Source organism: Eubalaena glacialis, chromosome 13, assembly GCF_028564815.1.
Source record: "Eubalaena glacialis isolate mEubGla1 chromosome 13, mEubGla1.1.hap2.+ XY, whole genome shotgun sequence".
NCBI lineage: Eukaryota > Metazoa > Chordata > Mammalia > Artiodactyla > Balaenidae > Eubalaena > Eubalaena glacialis.
In genome coordinates this window covers 10,842,291-10,868,271 of record NC_083728.1, presented here as the reverse complement: position 1 = coordinate 10,868,271, position 25,981 = coordinate 10,842,291, and the positions used below count along the sequence as shown (strand labels likewise).

At 49.3% G+C, this 25,981-nt stretch overlaps 1 protein-coding gene across 4 annotated transcripts in view; it reads right to left on the bottom strand.

Moving 5' to 3' along the window:
- Positions 1-1,224: 1,224 nt before the first annotated feature.
- Positions 1,225-25,981, bottom strand: part of NFATC2 (nuclear factor of activated T cells 2) — a 159,175-nt gene continuing 134,418 nt past the window's right edge. For 3 of the 4 annotated variants that reach the window (XM_061210215.1, XM_061210217.1, XM_061210216.1), the window contains exon 10: positions 1,225-3,955. In XM_061210215.1, coding sequence (XP_061066198.1) covers positions 3,900-3,955 — 56 coding nt within the window. In that variant the 3' untranslated portion in view covers positions 1,225-3,899. Of the gene's footprint in view, positions 3,956-11,531; positions 11,620-25,981 lie in introns of all 4 variants that reach the window. The other variant, XM_061210218.1, reaches the window with a different exon arrangement.

The window sequence follows — 25,981 nt, the reverse complement described above, 5'->3', positions numbered from 1 at the left end:
ACAAACTGAGTTAAGACAGTGATGTTGGCTATAACTCAAGGCACTCATGAAAGCTGAGAGAAATTGATGTTTGTGATCAGTTTCATGTGATGCTTCTTTTTCTTAAGCATTTAGTTGGAATGCAGGAAAACCACTTGCATTGGCTGGTTTGGCTCCATGAGATTTAATGCCCGAGACCCAAGCTTGGGAGACCCAAGGTTAAGATATGTTGGGTAGCTGCTAAGGGCCTGGCCCTCCAAAAGTGAGTTCAGGAAGGTTTACCCCGACTCGTCAAGAATGTCACAACCCCTGTGCCACTTGTAAACGTAAAGCAAACAAAGTTGTTAACCAGACCCCTGACATTCTTTCAATTCTGAACAAATAAGAAGGTCTTGGAAAGGGTTTGACGTGAAAATAAACTCAAGCCTCCCCTTTAGTCCAGAGTGAGAAATGAGAACACATCAGCTTCTGATCTGTCTACACATGACAGCTCCCGCACTGGCCAAGGCTGGCTTCCTGAGAGGGACGGCTTGGCCACTGGATGTAAACAAGAAAGGCTACATCAGTGCTTCCCAGTTCTTAGAAGGAATCGACTTGATTCGTCTAGTCTGTGTCTTTGCTGGAAAACTCTGGATGTCCTTTGGGTAATGTGTACGGGGGTTTATCCACCAGGATTCAGTTAGCTCTGTAAACATCAGCCTGCACTTCTGTTCTAGGAACTCCCCATGACTCCTGTGTCTTTTTTAGACTCCCCATTACAACACAGGCAGTTTTGTTACATCAAAATCACCTACTAGGTCCCTAATTGGAGGGATCTAAACACTTTCCAGTTCTTAGTGACAAGATGGAGGCCCAGAGCTGAAGTCAGCAGCATCCTCAAGCAACAAAATAGGTGCTTCCTTCTCCCACGGAGCCATTCCCCCTCCTTTCTCTGGAGATGGTTTCTTCTAGCAGACAGGTGACTAACAGGCTCTGAGGTGGGCTTTTGTTTTGGGTTTTTTTTTTTTTCCTGGAATGATTAACAAAGCTTCAAGAATACATCCTTAGGGGAAAAAAATCCTCAATGTATACGTAAAAAGAGACTTGGAAAAGATTTCTGACCACTTATAAATATCTTCTAATTCCAACAAGGATGCGATATCTTGAGGACAGATAAAAAGCATAAAAATACAGATAAGAAAATAAAATTTAATACCATACTCATTAATTTGGGTTGCTATTATATATTATCAAGCAGCAGTATTTTTGTACAATACAGGAAGACTCAAACTTTGGAAATATACTACATTCAGCAACAGGGCAGACTGCTGTTGGAAGTGCTATATATTTACATTGCCTTGGTTGTAGCAAGTACAAACCTCCACCTAACAGATCCTTCTAACATACGTGCAACACACCCATCTTGACAGTTTAGACATCCTTTTTCTTTCTCTTCGAGGACCTATTGCCTCTTCCCATACTGAAAATATTTCATGAGCAGTTTACTCTTGGCAAAACTTCCTCCTGGCATCTGTAACTGACAGAACTTTCTTGACTGCTGTCGAGTCTTACTACACATTCTCTTGCCTGTTTATGTCTCAAAACTAATGCTTTTGTTTCTTTCCTTTGCTATTTGGTATAGTTGTTTATGAAAGTGCTTCCTATAATACCCAGCGAGGATGTCTTAGAAAAAGAGTTTGTGAGTGTCTTATACACACACACACGTACATCTATACATACAGGAATTTGAACTACTAGGAGGCCCTTTGCACTAACATGGTTAGAATAGTGATGGAAAACGCATTAGTCCTTTTTCACCCCATGCAAAATGCAGCTGAGCGACTGCTACAATAGCAGGAAGGCACTTGGGTAAAACATTCAGATAACTGAGGAAAGGCCAAATTCCCTCATGTGCAAAAAATGGCTCCCAGCCAGGTCAAGTGAGAACAAATCGCTCACCAAACGCTTGAACCCTTCCCCTGTGAAGTCAATATTGCTGGAAAGAAAGTTCTTTAGGTAAAGCTGCTTGGATAAGGAACTCTTTATTAATGAGGAAGAATTTTGCATCCCAGAAGCTTTGCGATGGCGGTCAATTTCTTACTGGCATTCTGTTTGTTGAAAAGAATTTTGCTAAACTCTGCTTGGGGTGGGTGGAAGAGTCCCCTGTCCTTGGGGGTGGGGGGGTGGGAGGGAAGAAATGCTAGGTCCTGACCAAAAGGGTACAGACATGTGCTGCATTCTATCCTCTCTCTGGAGCCCCAAACACACCAGGCCGGGGCCACAGGTCCGGAGTTCCTGGCCCAGCTCTCAGAAAGGCTCTGATGACAAAGCCAGGAGTTAGAAAACCCACAGTGGGCCCTTAACTGCCACGATTCTCTTCGTAGAGTGATTTTTTCAATCAACTCTGCTAGGCAGAAGGCCTGAGTACAGCCTTTTGAAGAGTGCCAGGAATATTTACACTCTGTGTTTGATTACAGGGAAGCAATTAAATGGCTGAAAAGGAATCCCCAGTTTGTCCTGGGGTGTCTGCAATGAATGTAAACAAACACATCTGTGTGATTAAAAGCTCACCTGCCAAGAACTTGGAAGGTTTTATTTGTTTGCAAAAATTGCCCCAAAGGAGGAAGACTTTGGCGGACCGTGGGTGCACTCAGAGGAGAGAAAAACACTCAGGGCTAAGTTGCACACTCCATACGAGTGGTCTGAGCGGAGCGCATTCAAACGAAGGGCTGTGTGGGAGAGGATCTGCTTCTATTCAGATCACATTTGTGCTGGATGAAGCAGCTAATGCAGAGGCGTCTTGGGGACTGGGGCCGGGGGCGGGTTTCAATGGGTTCAGTTAAAAATAACCAATGAACTTTGGGGCCAAATTGTGAGCTTGAGTATCCCACTTTGAGTCTAGGCCAGAGAGGGAATTCAGCCTTTTTCCTCTATCATGGGGGCGCCCACCCACCGAAGCACTTAGGCCTACCAGCTGCCATACTTTGCAACCGTTTTACTTAACAAAAATACCTGCACTTTTTTCTTTTTTTTTTTTTTGGCTGCTTTAGCCCTTCTGCCGTTCCTTCTCAAAATTCAACGCCCATGCTTGAGATTCTTCTTCACTACTGTACTTTCTGGAAAAGCACTTGGGCTGTTAGAGGAAAGAAAGCGGGAACATCAAAAAGCCGCGAAGCTTGTCCGGCTGCAGCGGATGCGTGCTCACCCGGCAGCCTGGGTGACCTCCTCTAGCCCGTGACTGCGTGCTGCCGGGGGGAAGGGCAGCTAGCCAAGAGGGCCCCCGCCCCCCGCCTCTGGCCAGCTTTTTGAAAGCGGAGAAGAAAAAAAAGTGTACACATGTCATAACGCCGAGAAGTTTTAACAGGTGATCTTGTATGAGCCAGACTGTTCTTGATTCAGAAGCAGAACATTTAAAAATCAAGCTTGAGCTGTGGCCCATCCCTGGTGTGGACGGGCAATCCCTAGGGAAGATGGGCCGGCTTCTTTGTTTTTCTTCAGCCTGTAAGCTGGGTCACGTTCCTTTGGTGGCTCTGTTGGAGAACTCCTTTCCTTCAAAAGGTACAAGAGCTGTATCTGTGACCCAAAGAAGTGAAGGCTAAGGGCTGGGGTTTAACTGCATCCCCATCTTCCGTCCCCCGAGTCCCCGGCTGCAGGCTCTCGGCTCTCAGGCGCATTCCAGCGGGTGGTCTGGTTCAGGATGTATTTGGGGTCAGCAGGCACTTAAGATATGGATGGGACACCTGAAAGTCAACCGAGATGCTCTTTGGGATTTAGAACAAGACTCCGAATGCACAGAGAGAGGAGGCGAGCTCCGGAGCGGAGGGTGAGCTTTCGGCCGGTACATGGTCCCGTGCTTAGCCTCCAGGTGGGGTGGATACCGGGGAGGACGGTGGGAGGCTCCGGGGTTAGCAATGTGGATGGTGTCTTGCTAATGGCTTCTTCTACGTCTGATTTCGGGCAGGAGGTCCTGAAAACTCCTTCCTGATAATTTCATTAACTACGAAAGAAAAGAGAGAGAGAGTAAGGCCGAGTGAGAGGGCACCCAAAACAGGGATCAGGTTAGCTTTCTAGAACCGAATACAACCAGGCTGTTTTTTAAAACATGTTTTTGTTCTTTGCAGTAATACATTTGACAATCTTTAACATAAGAAATGCCTTCCCACATCATGACTCCTCCGCACCCCCCATGATGCTATTTTGTGATATGGGTTTGTTAGTGAAAATTGCCCAAATGGTAACTTTAAAAAATATCTGTGGCAGAAATGGAGCTGGGCCACAGGGCATGATTTAAGGAACACTTTCTCCTTCTTGTTATTGAATGCACTTGAGGTGCTCTACCGTATACCAAACTCTGTCTGTTATTACAACATCCAGAAAATACCCACTCCATGACTAAAACACAGTTCCTTGACCCACAAAACTTAGGACTCTCAAGAGGGGCCTTTAAAAAGAGGGGGGGGGACCACCACAAAGACTAGCCATCAATGTACACATAATCTTCTTCCCTTTCAGCACAGCCAGGAATTCCGTCCCCCCCCCCCCGTTACCCCTCCTCACTGGTGAAGGATCACACTCTGAGTCTTCTCAAGTACCAAGTGTCCTCAAGGGGCTCTGGAGTGTTCCATTACCCCCTGCCCCAGAAAGCTGCATGGAATTTAGCAGGGAACCAAGAATGCAATGCCAGCCAGTGGCATCAAGGAGCTAGCTCTGCTCTCCCATTCTGGCCACTTATCTGAGGCACCAGGTCCTAGGATCAAGGCAGTAAGGTCTTAGAATAGTGGCTCTTGCAAAAAGGCTTCCTTCAATGTTCTTGGGGAAAAGTTGCCTTCAAAGGCAGCCCAGACAGCAGGCAGGGGTGTGCACCTGCCCTAAAGTGTGTGTGTGTGTGTGCACTTTCGGTTTTACAGCTGGATTGTTTGGACTGGGCCCGGGAGCAGAAAAGGAGGCAGACCCCCCTGGGGTCCCATAAAAGGTAGACGAATCTCCCCTCTCCTGGTGCTGGCACTAAATTCTTCCCGCAGCCGCCGCCTCTGTTTTCTCATCTCAGCCTTATCCTGAAGTTACGGAGATGGAAGAGGAGCAGTGAGGGTTAACTGTGGATGTGCTCAGGGTCCCTCCACCCCGAGCTCTCCTAGGTCCAGGGTGCTTTTCCCTGCAAAACCCCTGCTTGGATGAGTCTGCAACTCCCAGCAGAAGAAGAGAACAGAAACACACTGCTCTGGAGTTGGATAAGCTAGGTTGACTCCCGGCTCCCTCACTAAACGGGCCGTGTGACTTTACCCCTCTGTGCCTCGGTTTTCTCATTTGTGGAGTGAGACTCATCATCGCATGTACCTTTGGGGCTGTTGTCAGGATGCTGGGCATTGACGTATGTACAAGCTCCTAGCAGGAGGCCAGGTGACCAGTGTTGTGCAGCTGTCAGTTGTGTGATGGGTAGTGATACCCCACGCTTTGTGTTGGACTCTAAACCCAGTGCTTTACACCAGTGGGCTCTGTTTTGTGGCAGAAAACCCATCAGGCGTCGCTCACTGTTCTTCAGATGTGTGCTGAAAGCAGGTGCAAGGGGAGCTCGAGAGTTCAGGTTCCAGAGCCAGGGGGCCGGGGCTGGAATCCCACCTCTGCTGCTTCCTTGCTTGCTGAACCTCGCCCTAGTGATGTAACTGCTCTGTGCCTCAGTTTCCCCATCTGTAAACTGTGTATAAAAATATGACCTTCCTTCTACAGTTGAGGAGCTTAGATGAGATGACACAGTGAGAAAATTATCACAGTCTGTGGCATAGAGCAGATGTTGGTTCAGAGAGAGGTATGTGCATATGTATATATGTACGAGCACACGACACAGTATCTCTGGATGTTAATGGATGAGAATGTATGTATCAGAGTAACAGCCGGCTCCAAAGTGTGGGAGTGGATCCACTGATGGGAACTCCGGGGATGAATTCGTGTGTTCGGCTAACCAGCTCTCACTGGGCCCTGACCGTGTAGCAGATACCAGCTGCCTCCCAGGGGCCCCGAACCGGAGCTGGAGGAAGCAGGAACCCTCGCCTCTGCAGCCCCGGCCTCTGGGGAGTGTGCAGGGCTGGGCGGCCGGGGGGCCTCAGTGAGGACAGCGGGGCAGGAGTGAAAGCATGGGGCGGGGGGAGGTGGGGTCGGTGCGGCTTCACGCGAAGCTTTTCAAAGCCCGGATTCTGAAGGGTTTCCTGTTTTCTCAACCTAGGAAACGAGAGGAGTCGATCCTCAATGGAAACGTTCCACGGCCTCGGCTTTCTAAAAATAACTGCTGGGCAGAGCCGCTGGCACCACCGCCCTCGCCAAAGGGTCGTTTCCCTTCTTGGAGCTCGGGGCCAGGTTAGGGGCTAGGAGGTGGGAGACGGTCTAGCTTCCCCCTCCCTTTGGATGGAAACCACCCTGGCTTTCTGAAAGCCACAGTCGAATCTAGAAAACTCGGGGAACGCTCTGCATCGGACCCCCTCACGGTCGGGGTAGGGAGGCGGCCGGCCGCCCAGTCGGGCCCCAAAGCGAGGCCCACTCGTGCCCGCTGCAACCTCTCTGGGGGAGAGGAACCTTTTCTTTCTGAAGCCTCAGAGCACGTGCCCCTGGCCGTGGATGAGGAGAAAGCTCTAGGGCAGAAGCGCCAGCTGGGTGGCGGCCACAGCAGTGCAGCCACGTGGGTCTGCAAACGTGGGCTCTAAGTTCCCCGAAAGGGTCTCTGCCCGATCACTTCACCCCGACTCGAGAGGTCCCTCCTCTGCAGCCTCGCATCTTTGGGTGGAAGGGAAAAGGGGGCATCGTGCTGCCCTTTCTTTGAATCAACTTCCCGATGTCACCGTGGAACCTCTCCCTGGTAAGGAAAGGTGGTCTGCCTGCTCAGCCCTGTCACCTGCTCTCTGTCACACCTTCAGTCTCACTTCCTCACTCTGGCCCACTACGTGCTTAAGGTCTCCTTTATCCAGAAACCCTGCTCTGGGCTTGTCTTGCCCCTGATCTGGTTCCCACTGTGACCTCGCCTCCTACTGCCCTCCCCCCTCCCCCCTCCCCCCTCCCCCCTCCCCCCTCCCCCCTCCCCCCCTGCAGCCAACCACACTGGCTTCCGTTCTATGTGCTCCCCAGGCCGCACTCACGCCTCCAAGCCTCTACCCTTGCTGGTCCCCTCGCCGCTTCTAATGCTTTTCTTCCTCACTTCATTCGAGGCTCTGCTCAGTCTCGTCGGTCCCAGGCTCTGGGGACAGTCCGCAGTGCCCCCTGCCGCCCCCCAGTTCTGCTTGGTCTCCTTATCTCCTTCATATACCGGTTCCTGGCAGTTCACTGTTCTGGTGCTTTAGTTTTCTTGTTCCCCCACCATATCCCTGGCTCTTGAAGAGTGCCTTGGTACATAGGAAGCGCTCAATAACATGTATTACTGAGAAAGCAGAAGCTTAGCAAGGGACTAAGTAGCCTCATGTCACACTGTCTGCTCTGGGATTTGGCCCCAGGTCTGACTCTCAGGTCTGAGTGTTGAAACCCGCCCTTCTAGGTCACTGCCATCAGTATTTCATTCATCCGATAAATGTTTTGAGCATCTATCCTATGCCAATTTCTGCACCTCTTCTCCCACCTCTTCCCAAATCGGGCCATGGGCAGTTCTCCAAATGGTTCCTCTCTTGTCCAAATCCTGCCTTCCCTCCTGCCCCCTTTCCTGAGTATCACCTTTTCCCGGAAGCCTTCTCACGTTCCTACATGGGGTCCTGACTCCCTCCAGAAGCAAACACTGAGTTCTCAAAATGCTTTGCTTGCCCCACCTGTGCCATGTTATTTGAGTCGCTTGTATGCCCACTGTACCATGCATAGCAGCATGCATACAGCAGGTGCCTAAGGCATGCATCTTAGCCCACCACGAGGACCCCACACCATCAGCCTAGGTCACTTAGTTTAGGGAAGCTGATTTTTCTGTTATCCAATTGACAAACGGGTTTTTAGTCTGTTGTTTGCCTGGAGCTTTTTCTCCACAAAAGAATATAAGCCATTCACATTTTTTCGGGGCTAACAATGTGCCAGGTGCTGAACCAAGCACTGAGTTACTTCTCACAACAAACCTAGTAATACAGTCATCCTCGTTTTATAGATGGAGAAAGAGAGACAGGCAGTCACTTGGCACAGCAGGTGAAGGGGAGGGATCAGGATTTGAACCCATAGCCCCATTTTATTAACCTGTACATTATATGGCTCCACCATATAGGTAAAGAGATTGTGCTATGAGGTTCGCTAGCTATCACCTTTCTTCTGGGGCCCCGGAATCCTCAGCGTCTTTTGTGTGTCAGGGAAAAGGCCAGAACAGCCTCTGCGAAGTTAATGAGCAGAGAAGGCTGTGTGCTGAGTGGTTAAGGTGGTCACTGAGCATCACTTTCTCGGAACAGAATTGAGGCCAGTGGTGTTCAGTCTGCCACAAGCACCCCCGACCTTTTGTTACCCTTACAGAGAGACACCGTGATGAAAACACAGATGCTGAACATGGCTACAGCCTCAGGGTGATTTCTAAGCCTGACACCTAAGGCTGAAACCAGAAAGAAAGAAAAGACAGACGCATGTAAGTATATAAAAATTATACATTTTTCTTTAAAACTCCAAAAAAGAAATCTGACGTATATTTAGTATACATGACAAAGGTCATTCATGTATAAAGAGGTGTTACCAATCAATAACAAATCTAATAAAAATGGCTACAGACATAAAGAGAGAGTATACCCCAGGGGTCAACAAACTTTTTCTATAAAGGGCCAGATAAAAATATTTTCAGCTTTGTGAGCTATATAGCCCCTTACTCAACTCCGCTTTTTTTTTTTTTAAACATGAAAGCAGCCACAGACAATATGTGAGCAAATGGGCATGGCTGTGTGCCAATAAAACTTTGTTTAACAAAACAGGCCAGGGGCTGCATTTGGCCTGAGATATGGTTTGCCAGTCTCTAGTATATACGCCAATGGCAAAGAAGAAAAAGAAAGCAAAGTGTGTTTTCTTCCCCTACTTTTCGGGGATGGCAATCTGGGGAAAGCCAGTGCCTTTTACTATTATTGTTCATCCAACAACTCTGGGTTGATTAGTGGTAAATTTCTTAAAACTGATTTCTGCTAGCATCCCACTCTGCCCCAGGAATTTTCTGGTTCACTTGCGGGCCCAGACACCTGCGTGCTGACTTCTTTCTTTTAGCCGAGCTCGGAGGTTCCCAAAGTTCAGTTTGCAGAAGAATGGCCACTCAGGATTACACACAGAAACCCACACAGATAGACTTGAGGTGCAATTTAAGACTTTCCAGGGCATTTTGACTATTCTAGGCTTTCTATAACTGCTGACTTTGGAACTTAATCCCCTGAGAAAGAAGCAACAGGAAGGAGAGGATGGGCCTCATCTTATTTCTCTCCCAAACCTCAAGCTTGTTTTCTGAAGTCTGGTTAGACTGTGTGAGGGCCCTCGAGAGCCTGGGGTCGGCCAGAGAGTCGCTCCTGAACCAGGGAGGCAGTGTTCTGGGGGCCAAAAGAAAGACCCTGAGAGTTAACACAGGCGCAAGTCCCACCCGCCGCCCTTCTCCTGCACTGCCTTGCTCCGGTCAGTCCTGGGACCTGTGCCGGGACAAGAGGTGGTGTCTAGACACTAGGGTGGCTGAACCAGAAAGCATGTGAAGTGTTCTCTGGATGCTTCTACCTTCTGTCCTAACTGCTTTCAGGGAAAGCTACTCTGAAGGCCAAGAGTGAACTCCAGGGCTGAAACTCTTGTGCCCTGAGCACCAGGCCTTTCTTCCCCACAAGCACGTGGAAAGGAGCTAAGAAGGAAAGGTGGCCATTGGCCTTGGCTTCCCCTGTGACTTGGGTATCACAATGCTTTCACTTGCTAAGCGACTCCCCAGGCTTTTCTCCCCTCCCAGCCATCCCCACATGCTCTGGGGGCACTTGGGAACTGAAGAAGAGCTTTCTAGAAGGGCCAGGCTTTAGCAGCTCAGTGAAAAGGACAAAAACGCCTTGATAGGCCTGTAGCCCAAAGCTGTGGGTGGGGTCTGAAGCGTTACATGATGGTAAATCCCCTCTGAGGCCAGGCAGATCAGAGCCAGCTTGCCAGAGTTCCCAGGCCCCTGCAAGGTCAGAGCGTTGCCAAGTCCTAACATCAGGGAGGGAAGAAGCTCATTAAAAAGGCCCTTTGACTAAGTGGCTGAGTCTCAGCGCTGATATTTCAGCTGCATTTTTGTCATCCTGTTTTGTCATCCTGATTCCCCGGATGCAAAGTTCTCGGGAGGGGACTCTGGCTCATGGTGGGTATCCAGCCAAGTTTCGCTGAATGTTCCTGTTGCCTTTTGCCTGTTGATGGTGTCTGAGAGTCACTGGTGGAGAATGTGCCAGGGAAACCCTCCCCCTGCTAAGGTTCATGCTGCTGTGGGGAAGTTTTGGTACTTCTCAGCAGGCCCCACCCTCTGGGAAACCAGGTTTGGGATGTCAGCTCCCTCCGCTGTGTGTGCTAACGGACGTGAAAGCTGATGGTTGTTCTAACTGGGTTTTCAGAGTGAGCCATCATTGTGATGCTGCAGAGGACTCGGGGTCTGGCCTGTGATGTAGCAAACCCACTTTCACCAACAGACAGACAATCTGAAAGCCAAGCCCCAGCAGGACATCAGGAGGCATGTAAGCCAGCAATACTGATGCTGGGCACTGCACGTGCTACCTGATTCCAATCATTGTGCAGAGAATGAAATAACAGCAGCGGCATCTAAACAGCTGAGGCACAGAAAGGTAAAGCGACATCCTCACTGTCCCACGTGGACTCTCTACCCCCAGAGCCTCCTGCTCCCTGCACAGTCAAGTCTGCATTGGGTCCCAGGCTCTTCTGCACAGGCCCAGAACCCAAAGTCGATGGAGGGGATCTACAGCTAAGGCGAGGGGCTCCACTGAGCTCAGTGGGAAAACCACACCCAGCTCTAGCCCAGGTCCAGAGCCTGGTTTCACATCCAGAAAGCGCGGGGCGAGGGGATGGTTAACCCCTTCCAAAGTGCACAAGAAGGCCCCTGGGGGGGCGGTGTGTGTGGAGCTTTGAGTTGATGAGATGAAGACTGGAAATTACCTAAGCACAGGGCACTTCCAGGGGTTCCTGATCCACCTGCCCCCTCTCTCCTTCCCCAATGCAGACTGCCCTGCCGTTGACGGAGAGCCTTCCTTAACTGGAAACACCAAGCAAAGTGTACAAAACCAAAAGGGAGCTGGCTCAGGGCAGGAGCAGAGCTGCCACAGGCTGACACCTGGCGCTGCTGCCTTCCTTCTCCCTGGAAGAGGGTGATGGGGCCACTGGGAGAGCATGCAGATCCCCAGAGCCTCATTGCCACCCCTACTCCCCACCCCGACCTCCAGCCTCCGAGAATCTCAGGTACGTCCCCTGGAGGTTCCCCCTTACAGAGTGGTGGGGTCTAGCCCTTAAGAGTAGGAAATGTTGGAAAATGAGAGAGGGCCTTCAGGTTGTAAAGTTTTCTTTTACTCAAAAAAAAAAAAAAAAAAAAAAAAATTCAAGTTAAGGAAACACACAGCTGGAAAACAAAAGGAAAGGCAGAAGATATCAATTACCTTTAACTTTGATTTCTTGGATCAAAGATCACAGTCATTCTGTTTCATAATATGTTTTGTATCCAGCTAAGGTGTGTGTCTATCAGCTCTGAAAAAGATTTGCAAAACCATTTTTGAGAAGAAAAAAAAAAATCACCTTCGACCTCTTATGCTTCCAACTCATGCTAATATCATCCATTTAATGAGTAGCTCCTCACCCAGGGCCACTGAGAACCCAGGATAGAACTCAACCCTCTGGCTGTAGTTTAAGCCCCAATTCTATATCGTCTTAACATCTGTGCCAGAATTAACCTCAAACCAGGGTAATAATCACTGAGATGAGGGCCTTTGTACAAAGTTCATCAGCAAGATTATGGTGGTTTGGGTTTGTTTTTTTTTAAAGCAAGACAAAATGGCTCAGTTGCTGGCATGTCATGCAGTTTCAAATCATGGCCAACTAAGGAGATGATAAAATAACACTGGCATCTGTGGCAGAGCAGATCAGGAAATCAGAATTTCATGATGGAGCTACTCAAATGTAATTCTCCCTCATTTGACCCCTGCTTCCTTCTTATGAGTGATACAACCTCAGCGAGCATGCAAATTCATAAGACTGTACACTTTCTTCCTGTTTTTCTCTGGTTAGCAAGTTACTATTTTTATAGCCCCTGCCCAGTCAGAGCACTGAAGGCGCTTAGAAAAGGAGACAGGAGCTATATATTTTACAGGCATTCAATTATATCACATTTTCTCTTCAATTTTAAATAACCCTGTGCTCTAGCTGTATAATGCCTACAGCATGCAAAACACTTGTTTTTCTCAATCCCTTTTCAATGGCCAAATTAGAAGGCCAGAGTCCGTTTTGAGTGCTTGATGTAGAAATATTTTCTGGGATTAATTTCTTGCAGGGAGTAATCCCACCTTTTGCTAGATGTCGCTATACTTGCATCCTTAGGTAAACCAGGATAGTCTCTCAAAAGGCATGAGCTCTCTGAACTCTCATCTTCAAGGCAGAGAACACTCAATCATGAGATCTTTTCTGCAGGCCTAGACTCCCACCTGTTGGGCTCCAATAGGGTTGGTTTGATTGGGACTGGATGGGGTCAGTCACGGGCTGCTGCCGCCCAGGACAAAAATAACCACCTCCTCAGTAGTGGCTCTGAACACAGTTTGGACCATGCATTTCAGGCCATCTCTTGAAGCAAAAAGGCCCACTGGCAAATCCAGGTGCCCATGGCCCGAAGGCAGCTCCCTCATCACACTTGCCTGTCTCTACTACACACTGGCTGGTTCCAAACCCAAGAGCAGAGGATTGTCTGACCACTCCCTCAGGGCCTTAAAAAAAAAAAAAGCCTCTATCCTGACAGTGGCCAAATAATTAATGTTTTCAGCCTGGACCTCACCCCTGAACTTCAGACTTAGATATCGAACTACCAGGTGGGCATCTCAAACTTAACACGGTCAAAACCAATCTCCTGATCGTCACAATCATCGCTGCCCTGCCCCCTGCTCCACTCGTCCCATCATAGGAAACGCACACTCCCCTCTTCCGGTTGTTCAGGTCAATCTTGGTCACAGCCCACATCCCCTCCATATGCAAATGCTTCTGGCTTTACCCTCAAAATAACATCCAGAAACTAACAGCCTCTATCAATCAATCACCTCACTGCACTGGAAAAAATAGTTCCAAGGTGCTAAAATGGCCAAGATGTTTGCACTTTATCCCTCTGTACGCATTCAACTAGCACTTTTGGGGACCAGGTACCATGTACGTGTCCAAGGTCACACCCTTGGAGCAGCACCTTTGAATCGAGGCGGAACCCCAGGCACCAGGCTTTTAATAGTAGGGGCCGTTCCCCGGGAAGCCCACGCCTGCTCTGGCTCCACGCCCGCCCCCTTGTCAAGAGTTCAGAGAGTTTATAAAGCATCAAACTGATAGGTTTGTCTGCAGACTTTTGAGGTGCAGCTTCCTGTTTAGTCATGAAGCAGACACTTTAATCGTCTATTTCCTGGTGGGAGGCAGGTACCAGGAGCCAGAGGAAGGGCCTGTTTTAAATTCAACTAAGACCTTTACCCCACCCCGAGCTGCCCCGCTCTGTAGGGGGCTGTTCACATGCCTTATTTAATCCTCACAGTCATCCCCGGGGGTTGGGGCTATGATGCCCATTTCTCAGGTCAAGTTACTGAGGCAGAGAAAGATGGAGTGACCCTTCCAGGAACAGCCCCAGCTCGGTGGGTGCTAGTCCCAGGTCAGGGCTTCCACATGTGTAAGATCACCAAGCTGCCCTGGGGGCTGAGTTAAAATGCAATTTTGCATCAGAAGGGCTCGACACAAAAGCACTCTGTCAATACACCCGTGTAAGTCTCACGACCTCTCTCTGAGCCTCAGTTTCCCCACAAAACGGGGATCAGAATACCTCCCTGGAGAGACTGCTGTGAGGATTGCAGGAGATGATGTAGCTGGCTTTTTCATGGGCAGATGTTTACTAACTGCAATACAGACCCGTAGAGAAGACGGAAGAATGAGAGAGAAGATGTGGAAGGAGACAGACCAGTCCAATCCAATCCAATCCTCTTCTACTAACCAAGAATACAATGCTATTTCCCTACATGTTTAAAGAAGAAGTCTGTTCCATTGATCAGCTGTTAGTAACGTGGAGGTAGACATCGAGAGAGAAGGCAGCATCTCGACTTATGATATGTTACCTAGGTGACACCTAGGAACCCGCCCAAAGACAGGGAGAGAGGCCTCTGGTCCCAGAATCACTGCCCCATTGTTGTGGTCTTTTATGAGGCTACCACTGAAGACCTATATAGTGATGGTACAGTTTTACAATCCTTACCATAAATCGGTGAATTGTCCTGCTAGTCTCATGGATTAGGTGATGATTTAGGATATGGATTGGAAATGGTTCACTGATTCATCAACACGGATAACTAACACGAAAGTGCAAGGTGTCAACAGATAAAATACGAAAATACAGACTCCATCTGTCACCCTGACAAATTCTACAACTAGCTTCCACCCTCCTGAGAGCACAGGCACATCTCTAAATGGGATGGCGTCAGAGGAGAGAACCTGTGTGCATCTGCATCATAGGGGTTAGACAGGTCTAAGGTACGTTCAGTTTAATTGTTCTTTCATGAAAACACCGGGGTCCCTCCCAACCTGTGTAGAACGCGCTACCATCTTCTCCATCCTCCACTTTTTCCATAATTACACGTCAACTTACAAGCTAGGGAGAAACAACTCAGACTTTCTCTAAGCTAAGCTGCCCTGCGAGGAAGGACTAGCCAACTGTATGAACTCAGACCCGAGTTGAGCTGAGCTCCTCTGCCCGGTCCTTTTCTCCAATTCAGCAGAATTTCTTCCGATTACATGCAGCTAAGAGGCACCTCTCCTATCAAGCAACCACACGGCTTCTAAGGTAGCAACCACAGGCAGGAAAGCATTCTAAACAAACCACGGCTTGCCTCCTGGTCCTCCTGAAGCTTCATCACAGCCTCGGCCCCAAAGCTCTGCTGAGAGGCATCAGCCACAAAGCAAGCACTGCAAAATGAGCTGCTGCCTTTCAAAAATAAAACAGAAGCAAAAAGAAAAGCACATGTTTTACTACATCCAGTTGAGATTCGGGAAAGAAACAGTGATCCAAACCCACAGCTCAGCTCAGCCTGCAACCACAAATGAGATGATAAAATAAATACCTAATTGTTTGGGAAGCCATCTTTCTCTTTGGAGGTTGGAGGAATTAACCAAACATTTCTGTTAAGACATTTGCGTTTCCTTAGCCTTGCGTGTGCAGCAGAGAGAACTGAAGGCGGGTCAGACACGCCAGGTGGGTTAGGAGGGGGAAGCGCGGAGCATGAAGAAACGTCTCCATCCTAAGCTACTTTCCTTATGTCACAGAATCTCACAATAGTTCCTCGAGGCCTTTGAGAAGAGGTCCAAAACCCCAGGCCTGCCTCACGCGAACTTTCCTTCGAAAACCAGCACAGCCCCTGCTACTTGGAACAGATTCGCTGGATATTGATTGAATCTTCTAGCCTAGTCTGCACCTCACCCTTCCATAAATTCACCTTCCAGATCATTCTATGTCCTCCCATGTGTCATGACCAGCTCACAGCACAGCACCACCACCCCCCTCCCCGCAATCAAGAAGGGTACCCGTACATACATCCACATGTTTCCAAAGCCTGACATAAGCCCACGTGCCGTAAGGAGGCAGCCCGACCCACTTCACACTGCCATCAGTCTTAGGCATTTTGTCCTGAAATTTTCCCCCAAAAGATTTCGACCACATCTGTCTCCCTCTCGAGTACCTCAGCCCAGTCTGGTGTGAGAACTGACTGACCTGCAGACCGTCCCCACGTGCACTCGGCAAGCCCTAACTACAGGACCCACCTGATAGCCCACCCGCACCAGCCTGCAGAGGGAGACGGAGGACGACGGTGCAGGGCCAAGTGCCTGAGCGACAACAAGATAAACCTGGGACCCCTGGGCTCCCCAGCCCACCCCCTTCCAGGCCCAAGAAGTCACTAGCTGCCTGGAAAGAAATTCCACCAGGTCCAAGCCGGGACCAGACCCAGTCCTAAATTTCTCCAAGTGAGATTCACAGGCCCAGGCCTGGCACAGATGGCCAACTCAAAGGCTGCCTGGAGTGACCAGCAAGGACTATGTGTGTGTGTCATTGCACCAGGTGTTCCTAAGATACCTTAACTCTCCCAGGACATGCAGACAGAACCCTAACTCCTGACTCACCCACCTCGATCAAACCTTCACCTGTACAGTCCTTGCTGTGGACTGAACTGTGTCCCACAAATGGCCATGTTGAAGCCCTAACCCCCAGTGTGATGGTATTTGGAGGTAGGCCTTTGGGAGGTGATTTGGGTTAGATGAGACCATGAGGATGAGGCCCTCAGGATGGGATCAGTGCCCTGTAAGAAGAAAGACCAGAGAGCTTGTTTGCTCACTCACTGGGCCCAGCGAGAAGGCATGCAGGCTCACCAACACCCGATCATACGGGCACCCTGATCTCAGACTTTTGGCCTCCAGAACTATGAGAGGATAACTTCTGCTGTTTAAGCCACCCGGTCAGTGGAATTCTGTTATGGCGGCCTGAGCGAAGACAGTCCTGTAAGCGCTGCTCTACCCAAGACCGTTCCTGTCTAATATCTCAAGGTGTGCTCACAGGGCAGGCATCTGCTGGCGAAGCAACCGAGGTTAAGTGATTTGCCCAAGGTCACACTCCGAGGCAGGGTTTGAACAAGGAGCAGGCACTGCTGTGGCCCCAGTGTCCTCCACACCCCTAAACACACACATACCTTCATGCCATGTGGCTCTGTGCCGGCAAAGCCCCCTTCTCCCTGCTGTGCATCCGAATCCCACTTCTCTGCCGCCATCCAGCCTCAATTGCTGCCCGGGATCCTCTGGCCAACAGCTCCTTCTCCCTTCCCTGCCCTCCACTGACCTCACAAATTCAGCCTTTCTGTGTCTGGTAAGGTGGTAAGTGTCTGAGGGTGGTGGCCACAGATGGCCCAGTGCAGGGGCTGAGCACAGCAGTGAGGGGCTCACACCAGGGCAGAGCCACAGGGAAACACATAGGTGGGAGCCAGACTGCTGGGGTCCAAGTCCAGCCTGCCATGCCCTGCCATGGATTTGAGGCAAGCCCTGACCCCCTCTGAACCTGCCCTGCAAAAAGTGGGCAATGACGGTTCTTAACAACTTTAGAGGGAATCAATGAGTAGACACGTGACAGGTGCTGTAAACAGTGTCCGACACGTTGTTAAGTACCCCACATTCACTAATGGAATGTGAGTCAATCGTTTCACTTCTTGGGCCTCAGTTTCCTCATCTGTAAAATGGGAATAATAATGTGCATCCCAGAAAGATGTTGGGCAATGCATACAGCTGGAACAATGCCAAGTTAACAAAAAAAAACCCCATGTTAGCAGCTGTTCCTATTAACATTGTTAGTACGTATTAGTCCACCCCACAGACAACATTTGGTTAACACACTGAATTGACTGGTGACCAGGCCACCTTCTCTCACCAAAGCACTTTCACCTTGGAAGCTATTTCTGAATTTTCAGAGTGGGTGGGTCTGAGGTCAGCCTGGCTCCTAGAGGTGCATTTTTACATCCTGCCAAGGGGGGGCCCCCTCCCAGGCCACCCCACATGGTGCACTGTCTGCACTGGGCTAGTGACACACACAACAGCCTCTGAGTCACCAACGTTCTGCAAACCAGAGGCCTCCGGAAGCCAGCCCTGGCAGCAGGCCCGCACGGCCCCCAGCAGCCGACATCTTACCAGCAAGACCTTGGGGCTTACGAGAAAAATGCCGCACCTCGTCCCAAACTGTCCTCAGCTCTCAGGATGAGTAAACATGGCAGTTCTGAGGCTCCCGTTTCGAGTAAGAAGCCTAGGTGCTAACTGGGAGGAGGGCAGATGAGCTGCAGCCAAGAAGGTGCCAAGCCCTGAGGGGTGGGAGGAGGTCCCCTGCCCTGAGCCAGCCTTCAGGGAGACGCAATCATCCTGCTCTTGTCCAGCAACATGAGACAGGCCCCATCTCCCAGCACAGCTTCTTGGAGCCTTCGTGCCAGCATCCACCCCCAGGCCCACCCTCCACTCAAATCAGACTTCATAATGCAGAACTCCAAATCCACGTGCAACACGACTCCATCAAGGCCGAGAGAGAGCGGTGCCTGAGCTGCTCCCCAGGCATTGACAGGGGAGCCTGGCCACTTGGAAAGACCTTGGGGGGAGGGGGGGGACAGGTGGCCACGTTCATCTCCACACTTTCTAAAGGACCACGTGTGCACGGGCCGATGAAGCAACATCTAGTGGCACCTTCTATGCAGGACCACAGCTTTCGCATATGTCATCTCATTTATGGTCACCGACAGTTCTGTGGGCACACACCAGTGTTCACAGAAGCCTAGCATTAGCTGGATCAGGGTGAACCCCGCCTTTCCCTTGCACATGGTTACCATGGTGATGGATCCTGGTTTTTGGGGGGGGCAGTTAGCATGGCTCAGGCTATAAGGACCCTGTATCTTGAAGCTCAAGACATGGAAACAGGGCTTCCCTGGTGGTGCAGTGGTTGAGAATCCGCCTGCCAATGCAGGGGACACGGGTTCGAGCCCTGGTCTGGGAAGATCCCACATGCCACGGAGCAACTGGGCCCGTGAGCCACAACGACTGAGCCTGCGCGTCTGGAGCCTGTGCTCCGCAACAAGAGAGGCCGCAATAGTGAGAGGCCCGCGCACCGCGATGAAGAGTGGCCCCCGCTCGCCACAACTAGAGAGAGCCCTCGCACAGAAACGAAGACCCAGCACAGCCAAAAATAAATAAACTAATTTAAAAAAAAAAAAAAAAAAAGACATGGAAACATCAACCCCTCATTGGGTTGTTATCACCCCATGAAGGCAGGGACCTCTTCTCTCATTCACTGCCATGACCCCAGCACCCAGGACAGAGCCTAGCACATAGTAGGTACTCAGTTAATTTTCCTGGAGAGATGGTTGAATGAATGAATGAAACACAAACTCCAAATTGATTTGGATTTAACCAGAATTTGCCCAGTTGAGTCTGGTTTTTGACGGTCTCCAGGAGCTGGTCTGAAACTCTAGTAGGAAGGTTGCTGGCCAGCTGTTCTATTAGTTGTAGATGAGACCTCCTGACACATGTAGTAGAATAATAATTACTATCATTTTATTAATTTATATAGCACTTTCTACAAAGCACTTCACATATATTTAATCCTCACAGTAATCCCACAGAGTAGGTATTAACTGTCCCCATTTTACAGAGGATGAAACTGAGGCACAGAGAGATTAAGGAACATACCCAGCTTATACAGCTACTAAGTTGCAGAGCCAGGATTCAAACCTACCCAGTCTGGCTCAAGCTATTGAAGACGGGCATTCATTTGTAATTATCATCTGGCAGTCAGAATTTGCTTCTTTGAGTACAACTCTGAACAAAGACTGGTCCTTGGGAGACCCCAACTTTTATCAGGGTTACCCAGTAGAAGTCACCCATATAGTATTCAAGGAAAAATGGGGGCGAGCTAACATATATGTTTACTCTAGTTAATCTGGGGGATGAGATTTAAGAAGCAAAGAGTGACTTGGCCCCTTTGGGACCACGATGCCAAGTCCAGGGTACATATCTAAAAGGTGAGATGGTGCTAGATTTTCATAAGACTTAAAGTAGAGCCAAGGCCTGGGGTTCAGAGAGAGACAGCAGCTTCCCAGTTGTGACTGGAGCCATCCCAGCTTGCTTCTCTTGGCAGTATTCTCCTGCAGAAGAGGAAAGTTGAAGCTCACGCCTCACAAAACCACCAGCAAGCTGTGTTTCTAGATCTAAGGAAACCAAGCCTTCCCGTGGTGTCAATCTGATTCTGGCTTCGGGCTCTGATGGCATATAAGGCACCCTCTCTCCAAAGAAAGTATAACCATCTTAGCCTCCACAGTCAGGGGCCTATCTGATGGGGAAATCCAGGTTATCCCAGAAGGTGACAGAGGTGAGTGGCTGCCTCTATCTGCAACTATCCGCAGCTGGACACCCGCTGGCTTTCTAGTCAGAATTGCATTTGGATGGACTTTCACCAGCCAGCACCAACCCACTGCTGGGACCCAGGGACCCCACTTGGCCTTGGGAAAGACCATTCCTTTGAGATCAAAGAGGATGCATTTCTCTTCCTCACTCTCCTCTAGTACCCCCAGCCTTCCTTCTACACTCTGAATGTGCCAAGTATACTTCCACCCCAGGGCCTTTGCACTTGCTATTACCTCTACCAAGGGTGCTCTTTCCTTAGATATTTGCAAGGCTCTATCAGCAAGATCTCTGCTCAAATGTCACCTCCTCTGGGATGCTTCCCTTATGGAACAGCAGGCCCCCCATGCCACACACCACTCTCTATTCCCCTCCACCCTGCTTTACCTTCTTCCATAGCACTTACTCTAGCTGGTGTTATTGTTTATGTTTAGACTGTGAGCTCAAAGAGGGCAGAAACTTTGAGCCTTTGTGTTCCCTTCAGTGTCCCCAGTGTTGACCTCATCATGGCCAAATGGGGGGTATTGTAACATCCGTCTCAGTAGAGCAGACTCCAAGAGAAATCATGCTTTGCTGTCATAAGGGAGAAGCCAGGGCTTCTGAGTTTTGGATCATGCTGTCCCCTGCCTGGCTCCTTATCTGACTAGTGAAATCCTGGCTCCAAAGTTCCACAAGGCCCACACCACCCACAGAGCACCTAGCACCGAGGGTGGTACACAGCTGGTGTATTAAACCATGCTGCAAATGGGCTTAAGACAGGACTGTGGAATCTGGAACCCTCAACCTTTGTTTTCCACTCAGTCCAACTTCAAGGAGGAGAAACTGTTTCTCCATTTGTGAACATCTCTATCCTGAGCCCATTTCATACGCCAACTGGGATGTGGCTAGAAATTGCCCATGAAGAGACCTTAGCAGGAGGCAGGTTTTAAGAGTAGCATATCCTCAGGAAACTGGAGACACTTAGAGATGGGTGGGTCAGCCTTTCCAACTATAGCCCTCTGTCATCTCAACCCTGAGGATGCATCCACTGAGGCCACTGAGCTTCGAGGGGGGCGGTGGGTTTAGGGACCACCATGATGAGCTTGTGAGATGCAGCCCAGCCCATGCGGCAGGGCTGGTGGCCAGAATGACAGCAAGCCCCTGTGAGAAGTGGCTCTAGCTTTACTTCTGTTATAAAAGATGACCTTGAGCAGGTTTTAGAAGGACCCCACAAACACTCAATACTGTACAATGTCCATTTTCCCCCATTTGAGCAAAGGATTCAACGATCTAAAGTTGACAGAAAGATTCAGTGCCATGCTGTGGAGCCTGACGGGCTGACTCTCCAACGTGTCTGCAGAAAAGCAAAAAGACACTTCTGGGGAACAACGAGCTGGGGACTAAAGCTACCAGCCGTCCAGAATATCTACAAAGCGGCTGTAATTAAGAACTGGGGACAAACTCTCCTATGGAACAAAGCCGAGAGAGCAGGAAGGGGCCTGCACTTACATGGAAACGATATTTACAGCATGGATGGATTACAGGCCCGTGGGGAAAGGACGGACTTCTCAATAGATGGTCTGGGGCCACTACTTATCCACACAGAAAATGATGAAATTAGAAATTTACTTCATACTGGACACAAAAGTCAAATCCAGGTGGATTACAAACTTAAGTGTGAAAGATAAAACTGTAACATGTGGGGAAGATGATACAGGAGAAGCTCTCTTTATGACATAGGGGTAGAAAGGGATTTCCTAAACCAGTGCTTCAGAGAAGCATCAGAATCACTGGAGGGCTCGTAAAAGCTCAGGTTGCTGGGCCCAACCCTAGCGTTTCTGATTCAGCAGATCTGGGGGTGGGTGGGGCCTGAGAATCTGCATTTCTAACAAGCTTCCACGTGACACGGATGTTGCCAGTCCAATGACACATTTTCGGTAGCACCGTCCCAAATGACACTCAAAAAGCTCAAACCTTTCCAAAAATAAATTTAACGACATTAAAAGTTTCTATTCATTGAAAGATACCATCTCACCCACAGGAGTTTTACAAACACTTTAGCAATCTTACAGTATCAAACGTTGGGAGGATGTAGAGCCATGTACTTACTTCTGTGTTGCTGATGGGAGTATAAACTGGTACAACCGCTTTGGAAGACAATTTGGTATTGTCTACTGACGTGGCAGATGTGTACGCCCAGTGACCAAGCAATTCTACTTGTAAGTACAACCCGACAGAAACGCCTCTGTGTGCAGAGAAAGAACATTCTGGAAAGCACTGTTTGTACCAGCATAGGGAAAAAAACCTGGAAACGACCAAATGTCCACCATCAGCAGAAAGGATAAATGAGCTCTACAATGGACTATTACACGGCAGAGAAAAGGAAAGAATTACAGCTACAAAAATGACAACCTATGAATGCCAAGAACGTAATGTTGAAGGAAGAAGCAAGTTGCAGAAAACTACTTACAGAATGACTGCATTTATGTAAAGTTCACAAGCATGCAAAACTCAGTGTGTTGTTTAGAGAATCAAACAAGTGGTAAAACTATTTTTTTAAAAAAAGGAGAGTGACAAACACAAAATTGAGGATAGCAATTAGTCTAAGGTGGGAGGGAAGAAAATACACTCAAAATTCCGTGCTCAGTCCAGGCGTGGAGCATCATGGCTGTGAACATTGCAGAACAGAGACAGACCCCAGACACCTCTGAGGGAGGAACATACCACGTATGAGGGAGCCTCACCCAAAACATCAAACTCAATCTGATCCAGCCACCCATCTCACTACTGATTTACGGGAAATGCTGAGGACAAAGCAACGATTTATGGCACCTCGGGGCTGCAATCAGCAAAACCCAGCCTACATGCAAACCACCTGGCTTCTTCAATGCAAAGATGGCAAAGGGGAAAAAGATAAAGGGGGCCTGCACAGATGAAAGAAATGGAAAATACATTTCAAACAACCACACTGTGTGGGCCTGCCTTGGATCCAGAGTCAAGATGAACTGTGGGAAAAAAAATTAGGCCATTTATGAGGCAGCTGAAAATTTGAGCATTGAGTTTGATATTAAAGAATTATTTTAACACACTACTATATATAAAGTAGATAAACAATAAGGATTTACTGTACAGCACAGGGACCTATATTATTCACTATCTTGCAATAACCTATAATGGAAAAGAATCTAAAAAAGGAATATATATATATCTGTGTGTGTGTGTATATATATATATACACACACACACATACACACATATATATGTGTAATTAAATCACTTTGTCATATACCTGAAACTAATACAACATTGTAAATGAACTGTACTTCAATTTTTAAAAATTAGCCCCCAAAAAAGAATTAGTTTCACTGTGAGAATGAAAATCAGAGAAAAATTTTTAACGAGTGCTCTTGTAGAGAAACATAACTGAAAGATTTGCAAATGAAAAATGTTTTTAGAAGGCAGAAGAGTGCAAAGGTAATGGTTATATTCTTTTTCTTTAAACTCGGGGTAGGTACATGGTATTTGTATTGTTATATTTTTTTTATATCTTATGTATATTTAATGAAAGTCATTTGGCAGTTAAAGAAAGGAGGGAAGGAAAGAAGGAAGAAAGGGAGAGAGAATGAGGGAGGGAGGGAGGGAGGGAGAGAGGAGGGCGGGAGACGGGACAGAGAAGGAAGGAACTGGGGAGGGGGGAGGGAGGGAGGGAGAAGGAAGGAAGGAAGGAGGTGGGGAAGGAAATGGAGGGAAGGCAGACAAACCGAGACAGACGACCTTGTGCCTACCACACAAGAACTAGGCCGGGGAACAACAGCAGCGTCGTGGGGACTGGGGGAGGGGGCCTTCTGGCACACTTGGGGCAGGAGAAGGTCACCTCCTCTGAGAGACCCTGTCCAAGGTCTCCTTTCACAGCACCTGTTTCTCTCCTTCATAGCATGTCTCACCATCTGAAATACATTTCTCTCTTGTATTTATTATCCTTCTTCCCCGTGAGACTGTAAGAGCCACAGGGCAGGGACCGCCCCTCATTCACCCAGCACCTGTCAATTGACCTGGCTGGCCTCAGGTGTCAAGAAATCGTGCTGCGTGGGGACTGACCACACAGTTGAATGGAATCCACAAGATTGTCTGTCTTGGTATTGATGGTAGGGGAGAAGGAACTTTGGATAATTCCTATAGCACAAATCGGAAAGAAACGGTTTGATTCATTCAGGAAAAAAAAAAAAAAAAAGAAATCGTGCGGGAGGCTGGCACGTTCTGAGCACTTGCTCCGTGCCAGGTTCTGGTCTAAGAAATCTACATGCATTAACCATTCAGTGTTCACAAGGCCCCCTGAGTAGGTGGTATTATTATTATCCCCATTTTGCAGTCCAGTAAACCAAGACTCAGAGAGCTGAAGGGACTTGCTCAGAGTGACACAGCCAGCAGGTGGCCGAGCCAGGATTTAAATGCAGGCGGGATTCCAGGGTGCAAACTCGAAACCCCTCTACCCTGCCTTCCTGCCTCGCCAAGAAACATTGGTTTAATGGTAAAGACAGAAGCTTTTTGTTCGGACCTAAAATGATCAGAGTTTACCGTTGAAGTCCAAGGAGGACCTGATGGAGCCAACTTATCTCTTCTGCTGCCCATTCTAGCTCTTGGGCTGTTCCTTTGCATGCCTGATTTTGGGCACATGCGCGCAAACACACACACACACACACACACTACACGTGGCCATATTACAAACCACAGTGCGAGTTAGCAAATCAATGCCCTTTGACTTGTTCTCTGCCTGGCACATAGTAGGTAGGTACTCAGCAAAAGTGTGGAGTAGAACTGACTAAATTGCAAGACTTTGGGTCAGGATGCCAAACCTGCCAACACAGAAACTAGAGGTGGCAACCTCTGCGTGAAAACATCCCAGCCCATTTCTCCCTGAGAGACCCATCAGCATGAATGAGCCCCCGTGGGAATTGGAGGCACCCACAGGAGGGGGCCCTAACCTTATCAGTCACTCCTATTTCAGCAGGAATTACTTTCAGTGGATTGCTTTCCTTCCTGCCAGCCCCCAACACCAACCCCACAGAGGGAACCCCGAACGCCTAGCAGCTCCCTCAGGACAGCAGTTGTCCCAGGGCTGTGATCTAGAGTCTGAATTTAGGAAACTCTTTCCAGGGTGATCCTGGCCACAGTCAGGTGGCAAGAGCCCACGGCAGGGTCCCCACGACCTGCGCTCTGACATCAAACAGCTGTGGGACTGGGGTGGGAGAGGGTCCCGTGACCAGAGAGAAGGGCCACTGCGAATGGGGCCAAAGACCTTCCCCAGAAACTTCCCCTTCATCAGAAGAGACAGGAAGCCAGCTTGTGGGGAGCAGGTACCCTCTTCTCTGAAAGGGGCCGGGGGTGAGCGGGAGCAGGGAATTTCTGGGCTGAGGCATGAATTTCTCAGAAGCCTGGCAGCCTGGAAAACACAGGGCTGGTTTCTGTTTTTGGCCCCCAGAAACGCCTGGAACCACAGCGGGAGGGAGGCCCCACTGGCCGGGAGAGCCCTGACCAGGCCTGGGATGCAAACACTGCGCTGTTTACAGAGGGAAGCCCCGGGCCAGCTCAGATGCCCACTCCCGGGCGTCCCGGCCGCCAGCTGGGCCCACGGGGACGCACCTTCGGGAGGAGCAGGGGGCTGGAAGGCGGCAGCCGGAATCGGGGCGTGAGAGCCAGCTGGGCTGCCTCTTGGAGTGAAAAGGGGGAGCGAGCTCGCGGGTCTCCCTGCAAAAGAAGCGCTTCTGAGTCCAAAGGCAGCCCAGGCCAAGCACAACAGGATACCAAGGGGAATGGGAGGAGGGCAGATCGAAGCTGCACCGACACAGCTGAGAGCAGCTGCCCTGCTCTCCAGGCAGCCCCGGGGTTGCACAATCGTTTCCATGGCACTTCGTTTTGCTGTCACAACAACCCCAGG